General features: G+C 39.0%; 1 protein-coding gene across 1 annotated transcript in view; it reads right to left on the bottom strand.

Annotated features, from left to right (window-relative positions):
* Positions 1 to 1,493: 1,493 nt before the first annotated feature.
* mcm3l (MCM3 minichromosome maintenance deficient 3, like) overlaps positions 1,494 to 12,355 on the bottom strand; it is a gene marked incomplete at both ends in the record, with an annotated part of 93,546 nt that continues 82,684 nt past the window's right edge. The window contains one exon of the mRNA XM_084318469.1: positions 1,494 to 1,701. Within this exon, the coding sequence (XP_084174595.1) occupies positions 1,494 to 1,701 (208 nt within the window). The remainder of the gene's footprint in view (positions 1,702 to 12,355) is intronic.

The raw sequence follows: 12,355 nt of genomic DNA, 5'->3' as shown, positions 1-12,355 counted from the left end.
TACCTTCAGGAACTCATCACCCCACAATCCTCCAACCGTACCCTCAGATCTGCAGGCAGCCTGCTCCTCCGGGTCCCCAGTACCAGGCTCTGCACCCTGGGGGACCCTCAGATCTGCAGGTAGCCTGTTCCTTCAGGTCCCCAGTACCCGGCTCTGCACCCTGGGGGACCCTCAGATCTGCAGGTAGCCTGTTCCTTCAGGTCCCCAGTACCAGGCTCTGCACCCTGGGGGACCCTCAGATCTGCAGGTAGCCTGTTCCTTCAGGTCCCCAGTACCAGGCTCTGCACCCTGGGGGACCCTCAGATCTGCAGGTAGCCTGTTCCTTCAGGTCCCCAGTACCCGGCTCTGCACCCTGGGGGACCCTCAGATCTGCAGGTAGCCTGTTCCTTCAGGTCCCCAGTACCAGGCTCTGCACCCTGGGGGACCCTCAGATCTGCAGGTAGCCTGTTCCTTCAGGTCCCCAGTACCCGGCTCTGCACCCTGGGGGACCCTCAGATCTGCAGGTAGCCTGTTCCTTCAGGTCCCCAGTACCAGGCTCTGCACCCTGGGGGACCCTCAGATCTGCAGGTAGCCTGCTCCTTCAGGTCCCCAGTACCCGGCTCTGCACCCTGGGGGACCCTCAGATCTGCAGGTAGCCTGTTCCTTCAGGTCCCCAGTACCCGGCTCTGCACCCTGGGGGACCCTCAGATCTGCAGGTAGCCTGCTCCTTCAGGTCCCCAGTACCAGGCTCTGCACCCTGGGGGACCCTCAGATCTGCAGGTAGCCTGCTCCTTCAGGTCCCCAGTACCCGGCTCTGCACCCTGGGGGACCCTCAGATCTGCAGGTAGCCTGTTCCTTCAGGTCCCCAGTACCCGGCTCTGCACCCTGGGGGACCCTCAGATCTGCAGGTAGCCTGTTCCTTCAGGTCCCCAGTACCCGGCTCTGCACCCTGGGGGACCCTCAGATCTGCAGGTAGCCTGCTCCTTCAGGTCCCCAGTACCAGGCTCTGCACCCTGGGGGACCCTCAGATCTGCAGGTAGCCTGCTCCTTCAGGTCCCCAGTACCCGGCTCTGCACCCTGGGGGGACTGAGCCTTCTGCACGGCTGCACCACTCTTTTAAAGCTGTTTCAAAAGGCCTTTGACCGTTAGCTTTTTATTTTTATTTTCTTTTCCTTTCTTTTCTGTTTATACTATGTTTTTAACTATGTTCTATTTTTATCCTATTTTTAGTCTGTATTTTATTTGTTTTACTAATAACTTTTTTTTTAAACTATGTTTTAACCCTGTAGCACTTTGGGATCCCAGCGAACAAAAAGTGCAATACAAATTCAATTTATTATTATTATTTATTATTATTGCGCTCATGCTTGACCCCTTTATGCAGCACATTCCAAAGCATGATACATTTCCAGCAAGTATGACGTTCAATTGCAACATCGCCAAGTTTTCATCCTCATCCTCTGATAGTTAGTAATACACTCGACACCACAGTTGCAGTCGTGGCGCTCGCTGCGTCAGATGAGGAACACCACTCCCTCCGACACCATGACCTGGTTGTCGTCCTGCATGCGGCCCAGCAGCTGCTCCACCTCGGGGCCCTGGAAGGCCTGGTCCCCCTCCTCCTGGCCCTTGTTGACCAGGCCCAGCAGAGAGGCCACCTCCACGGACTGGGCGTGGGTCGTCCCAAAGGCCTCCAGCAGAGCCGCCTTGAACGCCTTCAGCCTGAGCATTAGATGTACCAGGAAACAAATCACCACAGATTAGGATTGAATTCATTAGCTAAATATTGTCATTTTACTGGTCTCTAATAAGGAGTGTAATGATGCAATGTTGTGTGTTCTCATGTAACATTAGAGTACAGAGCATGTAACATTACAGAGTACAGAGCATGTAACATTAGTGTACAGAGCATGTAACATTAGAGTACAGAGCATGTAACATTAGTGTACAGAGCATGTAACATTAGAGTACAGAGCATGTAACATTAGTGTACAGAGCATGTAACATTAGAGTACAGAGCATGTAACATTAGAGTACAGAGCATGTAACATTAGTGTACAGAGCATGTAACATTAGTGTACAGAGCATGTAACATTACAGTACAGAGCATGTAACATTACAGTACAGAGCATGTAACATTAGTGTACAGAGCATGTGACATTAGAGTACAGAGCATGTAACATTAGTGTACAGAGCATGTAACATTACAGTACAGAGCATGTAACATTAGAGTACAGAGCATGTAACATTAGAGTACAGAGCATGTAACATTAGAGTACAGAGCATGTAACATTAGAGTACAGAGCATGTAACATTAGAGTACAGAGCATGTAACATTAGAGTACAGAGCATGTAACATTAGAGTACAGAGCATGTAACATTAGAGTACAGAGCATGTAACATTACAGTACAGAGCATGTAACATTAGTGTACAGAGCATGTAACATTACAGTACAGAGCATGTAACATTAGTGTACAGAGCATGTAACATTAGAGTACAGAGCATGTAACATTACAGTACAGAGCATGTAACATTACAGTACAGAGCATGTAACATTAGTGTACAGAGCATGTAACATTAGAGTACAGAGCATGTAACATTAGAGTACAGAGCATGTAACATTAGTGTACAGAGCATGTAACATTACAGAGTACAGAGCATGTAACATTAGTGTACAGAGCATGTAACATTAGTGTACAGAGCATGTAACATTAGTGTACAGAACATGTAACATTAGTGTACAGAGCATGTAACATTAGTGTACAGAACATGTAACATTAGTGTACAGAGCATGTAACATTACAGTACAGAACATGTAACATTACAGAGTACAGAGCATGTAACATTAGAGTACAGAGCATGTAACATTAGAGTACAGAGCATGTAACATTAGAGTACAGAGCATGTAACATTAGAGTACAGAGCATGTAACATTAGAGTACAGAGCATGTAACATTAGAGTACAGAGCATGTAACATTAGAGTACAGAGCATGTAACATTAGTGTACAGAGCATGTAACATTAGAGTACAGAGCATGTAACATTAGAGTACAGAGCATGTAACATTAGTGTACAGAACATGTAACATTAGTGTACAGAGCATGTAACATTACAGTACAGAACATGTAACATTAGAGTACAGAGCATGTAACATTAGTGTACAGAACATGTAACATTAGTGTACAGAGCATGTAACATTACAGTACAGAGCATGTAACATTAGAGTACAGAGCATGTAACATTAGAGTACAGAGCATGTAACATTAGAGTACAGAGCATGTAACATTAGTGTACAGAGCATGTAACATTAGAGTACAGAGCATGTAACATTAGAGTACAGAGCATGTAACATTAGAGTACAGAGCATGTAACATTAGTGTACAGAGCATGTAACATTAGAGTACAGAGCATGTAACATTAGTGTACAGAGCATGTAACATTAGAGTACAGAGCATGTAACATTAGAGTACAGAGCATGTAACATTAGTGTACAGAGCATGTAACATTAGTGTACAGAGCATGTAACATTACAGTACAGAGCATGTAACATTACAGTACAGAGCATGTAACATTACAGTACAGAGCATGTAACATTAGAGTACAGAGCATGTAACATTAGAGTACAGAGCATGTAACATTAGAGTACAGAACATGTAACATTAGTGTACAGAGCATGTAACATTACAGTACAGAACATGTAACATTAGTGTACAGAGCATGTAACATTAGAGTACAGAGCATGTAACATTAGAGTACAGAGCATGTAACATTAGAGTACAGAGCATGTAACATTAGTGTACAGAGCATGTAACATTAGTGTACAGAGCATGTAACATTAGAGTACAGAGCATGTAACATTAGTGTACAGAGCATGTAACATTAGAGTACAGAGCATGTAACATTAGTGTACAGAGCATGTAACATTAGAGTACAGAGCATGTAACATTAGTGTACAGAGCATGTAACATTAGAGTACAGAGCATGTAACATTAGAGTACAGAGCATGTAACATTAGTGTACAGAGCATGTAACATTAGTGTACAGAGCATGTAACATTACAGTACAGAGCATGTAACATTACAGTACAGAGCATGTAACATTAGTGTACAGAGCATGTGACATTAGAGTACAGAGCATGTAACATTAGTGTACAGAGCATGTAACATTACAGTACAGAGCATGTAACATTAGAGTACAGAGCATGTAACATTAGAGTACAGAGCATGTAACATTAGAGTACAGAGCATGTAACATTAGAGTACAGAGCATGTAACATTAGAGTACAGAGCATGTAACATTAGAGTACAGAGCATGTAACATTAGAGTACAGAGCATGTAACATTAGAGTACAGAGCATGTAACATTAGAGTACAGAGCATGTAACATTAGTGTACAGAGCATGTAACATTAGAGTACAGAGCATGTAACATTACAGTACAGAGCATGTAACATTACAGTACAGAGCATGTAACATTAGAGTACAGAGCATGTAACATTAGAGTACAGAGCATGTAACATTAGAGTACAGAGCATGTAACATTAGTGTACAGAGCATGTAACATTAGAGTACAGAGCATGTAACATTAGTGTACAGAGCATGTAACATTAGTGTACAGAGCATGTAACATTAGTGTACAGAACATGTAACATTAGTGTACAGAGCATGTAACATTACAGTACAGAACATGTAACATTAAGAGTACAGAGCATGTAACATTAGAGTACAGAGCATGTAACATTAGAGTACAGAGCATGTAACATTAGTGTACAGAGCATGTAACATTAGAGTACAGAGCATGTAACATTAGAGTACAGAGCATGTAACATTAGAGTACAGAGCATGTAACATTAGAGTACAGAGCATGTAACATTAGTGTACAGAGCATGTAACATTAGAGTACAGAAGCATGTAACATTAGAGTACAGAGCATGTAACATTAGTGTACAGAACATGTAACATTAGTGTACAGAGCATGTAACATTACAGTACAGAGCATGTAACATTAGAGTACAGAGCATGTAACATTAGAGTACAGAGCATGTAACATTAGAGTACAGAGCATGTAACATTAGAGTACAGAGCATGTAACATTAGAGTACAGAGCATGTAACATTAGAGTACAGAGCATGTAACATTAGTGTACAGAGCATGTAACATTAGAGTACAGAGCATGTAACATTAGAGTACAGAGCATGTAACATAGAGTACAGAGCATGTAACATTAGTGTACAGAGCATGTAACATTAGTGTACAAGAGCATGTAACATTAGAGTACAGAGCATGTAACATAAGGTACAGAGCATGTAACATTAGTGTACAGAGCATGTAACATTACAGAGTACAGAGCATGTAACATTAGTGTACAGAGCATGTAACATTAGAGTACAGAGCATGTAACATTAGTGTACAGAAGCATGTAACATTAGTGTACAGAGCATGTAACATTAGAGTACAGAGCATGTAACATTACAGTACAGAGCATGTAACATTAGAGTACAGAGCATGTAACATTAGTGTACAGAGCATGTAACATTACAGGTACAGAGCATGTAACATTAGAGTACAGAGCATGTAACATTACAGTACAGAGCATGTAACATTAGAGTACAAGCATGTAACATTAGTTGTACAGAGCATGTAACATTCAGTACAGAGCATGTAACATTACAGTACAGAGCATGTAACATTAGTGTACAGAGCATGTAACATTAGAGTACAGAGCATGTAACATTAGAGTACAGAGCATGTAACATTAGAGTACAGAGCATGTAACATTAGAGTACAGAGCATGTAACATTAGAGTACAGAGCATGTAACATTACAGTACAGAGCATGTAACATTAGTGTACAGAGCATGTAACATTAGTGTACAGAGCATGTAACATTAGAGTACAGAGCATGTAACATTAGAGTACAGAGCATGTAACATTACAGTACAGAGGATGTAACATTACAGTACAGAGCATGTAACATTAGAGTACAGAGCATGTAACATTAGTGTACAGAGCATGTAACATTACAGTACAGAGCATGTAACATTAGTGTACAGAGCATGTAACATTACAGTACAGAGCATGTAACATTAGAGTACAGAGCATGTAACATTACAGTACAGAGCATGTAACATTACAGTACAGAGCATGTAACATTAGAGTACAGAGCATGTAACATTAGTGTACAGAGCATGTAACATTACAGTACAGATCATGTAACATTAGAGTACAGAGCATGTAACATTACAGTACAGAGCATGTAACATTACAGTACAGAGCATGTAACATTAGAGTACAGAGCATGTAACATTAGTGTACAGAGCATGTAACATTACAGTACAGAGCATGTAACATTACAGTACAGAGCATGTAACATTAGAGTACAGAGCATGTAACATTAGTGTACAGAGCATGTAACATTACAGTACAGAGCATGTAACATTAGAGTACAGAGCATGTAACATTAGTGTACAGAGCATGTAACATTAGAGTACAGAGCATGTAACATTAGTGTACAGAACATGTAACATTACAGTACAGAGCATGTAACATTACAGTACAGAGCATGTAACATTACAGTACAGAGCATGTAACATTAGTGTACAGAGCATGTAACATTAGAGTACAGAGCATGTAACATTACAGTACAGAGCATGTAACATTACAGTACAGAGCATGTAACATTAGAGTACAGAGCATGTAACATTAATGTACAGAGCATGTAACATTAGAGTACAGAGCATGTAACATTACAGTACAGAGCATGTAACATTACAGTACAGAGCATGTAACATTAGTGTACAGAGCATGTAACATTAGTGTACAGAGCATGTAACATTAGTGTACAGAGCATGTAACATTACAGAGTACAGAGCATGTAACATTAGAGTACAGAGCATGTAACATTAGAGTACAGAGCATGTAACATTACAGTACAGAGCATGTAACATTAGAGTACAGAGCATGTAACATTAGAGTACAGAGCATGTAACATTACAGTACAGAGCATGTAACATTAGAGTACAGAGCATGTAACATTAGAGTACAGAGCATGTAACATTACAGTACAGAGCATGTAACATTACAGTACAGAGCATGTAACATTAGAGTACAGAGCATGTAACATTAGAGTACAGAGCATGTAACATTACAGTACAGAGCATGTAACATTAGTGTACAGAGCATGTAACATTACAGTACAGAGCATGTAACATTACAGTACAGAGCATGTAACATTAGAGTACAGAGCATGTAACATTACAGTACAGAGCATGTAACATTACAGTACAGAGCATGTAACATTAGTGTACAGAGCATGTAATAACATTAGAGTACAGAGCATGTAACATTAGAGTACAGAGCATGTAACATTAGAGTACAGAGCATGTAACATTAGTGTACAGAGCATGTAACATTAGAGTACAGAGCATGTAACATTACAGTACAAAGCATGTAACATTAGTGTACAGAGCATGTAACATTAGTGTACAGAGCATGTAACATTACAGTACAGAGCATGTAACATTAGAGTACAGAGCATGTAACATTACAGTACAGAACATGTAACATTAGAGTACAGAGCATGTAACATTAGAGTACAGAGCATGTAACATTAGAGTACAGAGCATGTAACATTAGTGTACAGAGCATGTAACATTAGTGTACAGAGCATGTAACATTAGAGTACAGAGCATGTAACATTAGAGAGCATGTAACATTAGAGTACAGAGCATGTAACATTAGTGTACAGAGCATGTAACATTAGTGTACAGAGCATGTAACATTAGAGTACAGAGCATGTAACATTAGAGTACAGAGCATGTAACATTAGAGTACAGAACATGTAACATTAGAGTACAGAGCATGTAACATTAGAGTACAGAGCATGTAACATTAGTGTACAGAGCATGTAACATTAGAGTACAGAGCATGTAACATTAGAGTACAGAGCATGTAACATTAGAGAGTACAGAGCATGTAACATTAGTGTAGAGAGCATGTAACATTAGTGTACAGAGCATGTAACATTACAGTACAGAGCATGTAACATTAGAGTACAGAGCATGTAACATTAGTGTACAGATCATGTAACATTAGAGTACAGAGCATGTAACATTAGTGTACAGAGCATGTAACATTAGTGTACAGAGCATGTAACATTACAGTACAGAGCATGTAACATTAGAGTACAGAGCATGTAACATTACATAGTACAGAGCATGTAACATTAGAGTACAGAGCATGTAACATTACAGTACAGAGCATGTAACATTAGAGTACAGAGCATGTAACATTACAGTACAGAGCATGTAACATTACATAGTACAGAGCATGTAACATTACAGTACAGAGCATGTAACATTAGTGTACAGAGCATGTAACATTACAGTACAGAGCATGTAACATTACAGTACAGAGCATGTAACATTAGTGTACAGAGCATGTAACATTACAGTACAGAGCATGTAACATTAGTGTACAGAGCATGTAACATTAGTGTACAGAGCATGTAACATTAGTGTACAGAGCATGTAACATTACAGTACAGAGCATGTAACATTAGAGTACAGAGCATGTAACATTACAGTACAGAGCATGTAACATTAGAGTACAGAGCATGTAACATTAGTGTACAGAGCATGTAACATTAGAGTACAGAGCATGTAACATTAGTGTACAGAGCATGTAACATTACAGTACAGAGCATGTAACATTACAGAGTACAGAACATGTAACATTACAGTACAGAGCATGTAACATTAGAGTACAGAGCATGTAACATTAGTGTACAGAGCATGTAACATTACAGTACAGAGCATGTAACATTAGTGTACAGAGCATGTAACATTACAGTACAGAGCATGTAACATTAGTGTACAGAGCATGTAACATTACAGTACAGAGCATGTAACATTAGAGTACAGAGCATGTAACATAGAGTACAGAGCATGTAACATTAGAGTACAGAGCATGTAACATTAGTGTACAGAGCATGTAACATTACAGTACAGAGCATGTAACATTAGAGTACAGAGCATGTAACATTACAGTACAGAGCATGTAACATTAGAGTACAGAGCATGTAACATTAGAGTACAGAGCATGTAACATTAGAGTACAGAGCATGTAACATTAGTGTACAGAGCATGTAACATTACAGTACAGATCATGTAACATTACAGTACAGAGCATGTAACATTAGAGTACAGAGCATGTAACATTACAGTACAGAGCATGTAACATTACAGTACAGAGCATGTAACATTACAGTACAGAGCATGTAACATTAGAGTACAGAGCATGTAACATTAGAGTACAGAGCATGTAACATTAGAGTACAGAGCATGTAACATTAGAGTACAGAGCATGTAACATTAGAGTACAGAGCATGCAACATTACAGTACAGAGCATGTAACATTACAGTACAGAGCATGTAACATTACAGTACAGAGCATGTAACATTACAGTACAGAGCATGTAACATTAGAGTACAGAGCATGTAACATTAGTGTACAGAGCATGTAACATTACAGTACAGAGCATGTAACATTACAGTACAGAGCATGTAACATTAGAGTACAGAGCATGTAACATTAGAGTACAGAGCATGTAACATTAGTGTACAGAGCATGTAACATTAGTGTACAGAGCATGTAACATTAGTGTACAGAGCATGTAACATTAGTGTACAGAGCATGTAACATTAGAGTACAGAGCATGTAACATTAGTGTACAGAGCATGTAACATTAGAGTACAGAGCATGTAACATTAGTGTACAGAGCATGTAACATTAGAGTACAGAGCATGTAACATTAGTGTACAGAGCATGTAACATTAGAGTACAGAGCATGTAACATTACAGTACAGAGAATGTAACATTACAGTACAGAGCATGTAACATTAGAGTACAGAGCATGTAACATTAGAGTACAGAGCATGTAACATTAGTGTACAGAGCATGTAACATTAGAGTACAGAGCATGTAACATTAGAGTACAGAGCATGTAACATTAGAGTACAGAGCATGTAACATTAGAGTACAGAGCATGTGACATTACAGTACAGAGCATGTAACATTAGAGTACAGAGCATGTAACATTACAGTACAGAGCATGTAACATTACAGTACAGAGCATGTAACATTACAGTACAGAGCATGTAACATTACAGTACAGAGCATGTAACATTACAGTACAGAGCATGTAACATTACAGTACAGAGCATGTAACATTAGAGTACAGAGCATGTAACATTACAGTACAGAGCATGTAACATTACAGTACAGAGCATGTAACATTACAGTACAGAGCATGTAACATTACAGTACAGAGCATGTAACATTAGAGTACAGAGCATGTAACATTAGAGTACAGAGCATGTAACATTACAGTACAGAGCATGTAACATTACAGTACAGAGCATGTAACATTAGAGTACAGAGCATGTAACATTAGAGTACAGAGCATGTAACATTAGAGTACAGAGCATGTAACATTAGAGTACAGAGCATGTAACATTAGAGTACAGAGCATGTAACATTAGTGTACAGAGCATGTAACATTACAGTACAGAGCATGTAACATTACAGTACAGAGCATGTAACATTAGAGTACAGAGCATGTAACATTAGAGTACAGAGCATGTAACATTAGAGTACAGAGCATGTAACATTAGAGAGTACAGAGCATGTAACATTAGTGTACAGAGCATGTAACATTAGTGTACAGAGCATGTAACATTACAGTACAGAGCATGTAACATTAGAGTACAGAGCATGTAACATTAGTGTACAGAGCATGTAACATTAGTGTACAGAGCATGTAACATTACAGTACAGAGCATGTAACATTAGAGTACAGAGCATGTAACATTACAGTACAGAGCATGTAACATTAGTGTACAGAGCATGTAACATTAGTGTACAGAGCATGTAACATTACAGTACAGAGCATGTAACATTACAGTACAGAGCATGTAACATTACAGTACAGAGCATGTAACATTAGAGTACAGAGCATGTAACATTAGAGTACAGAGCATGTAACATTACAGAGTACAGAGCATGTAACATTAGAGTACAGAGCATGTAACATTACAGTACAGAGCATGTAACATTAGAGTACAGATCATGTAACATTACAGTACAGAGCATGTAACATTAGAGTACAGAGCATGTAACATTAGTGTACAGAGCATGTAACATTAGTGTACAGAGCATGTAACATTAGAGTACAGAGCATGTAACATTAGTGTACAGAGCATGTAACATTAGTGTACAGAGCATGTAACATTAGAGTACAGAGCATGTAACATTAGAGTACAGAGCATGTAACATTAGAGTACAGAGCATGTAACATTAGTGTACAGAGCATGTAACATTAGAGTACAGAGCATGTAACATTAGAGTACAGAGCATGTAACATTACAGTACAGAGCATGTAACATTAGAGTACAGAGCATGTAACATTAGTGTACAGAGCATGTAACATTAGTGTACAGAGCATGTAACATTAGAGTACAGAGCATGTAACATTAGTGTACAGAGCATGTAACATTACAGTACAGAGCATGTAACATTAGTGTACAGAGCATGTAACATTACAGTACAGAGCATGTAACATTAGTGTACAGAGCATGTAACATTAGTGTACAGAGCATGTAACATTACAGTACAGAGCATGTAACATTAGTGTACAGAGCATGTAACATTAGAGTACAGAGCATGTAACATTAGAGTACAGAGCATGTAACATTAGAGTACAGAGCATCTAACATTAGTGTACAGAGCATGTAACATTAGAGTACAGAGCATGTAACATTAGAGTACAGAGCATGTAACATTAGAGTACAGAGCATGTAACATTAGTGTACAGAGCATGTAACATTACAGTACAGAGCATGTAACATTACAGTACAGAGCATGTAACATTAGAGTACAGAGCATGTAACATTAGAGTACAGAGCATGTAACATTAGAGTACAGAGCATGTAACATTACAGTACAGAGCATGTAACATTACAGTACAGAGCATGTAACATTAGAGTACAGAGCATGTAACATTACAGTACAGAGCATGTAACATTACAGTACAGAGCATGTAACATTACAGTACAGAGCATGTAACATTACAGTACAGAGCATGTAACATTAGAGTACAGAGCATGTAACATTAGAGTACAGAGCATGTAACATTAGAGTACAGAGCATGTAACATTAGTGTACAGAGCATGTAACATTAGAGTACAGAGCATGTAACATTAGTGTACAGAGCATGTAACATTAGAGTACAGAGCATGTAACATTACAGTACAGAGCATGTAACATTAGAGTACAGAGCATGTAACATTAGAGTACAGAGCATGTAACATTAGAGTACAG

This window comes from Notolepis coatsorum (assembly GCF_963971535.1).
Source record: "Notolepis coatsorum genome assembly, chromosome: 7".
Classification (NCBI taxonomy): domain Eukaryota; kingdom Metazoa; phylum Chordata; class Actinopteri; order Aulopiformes; family Paralepididae; genus Notolepis; species Notolepis coatsorum.
The sequence above is the reverse complement of the archived record's forward strand: the minus strand, read 5'-3'. Positions and strand labels throughout refer to the sequence as shown.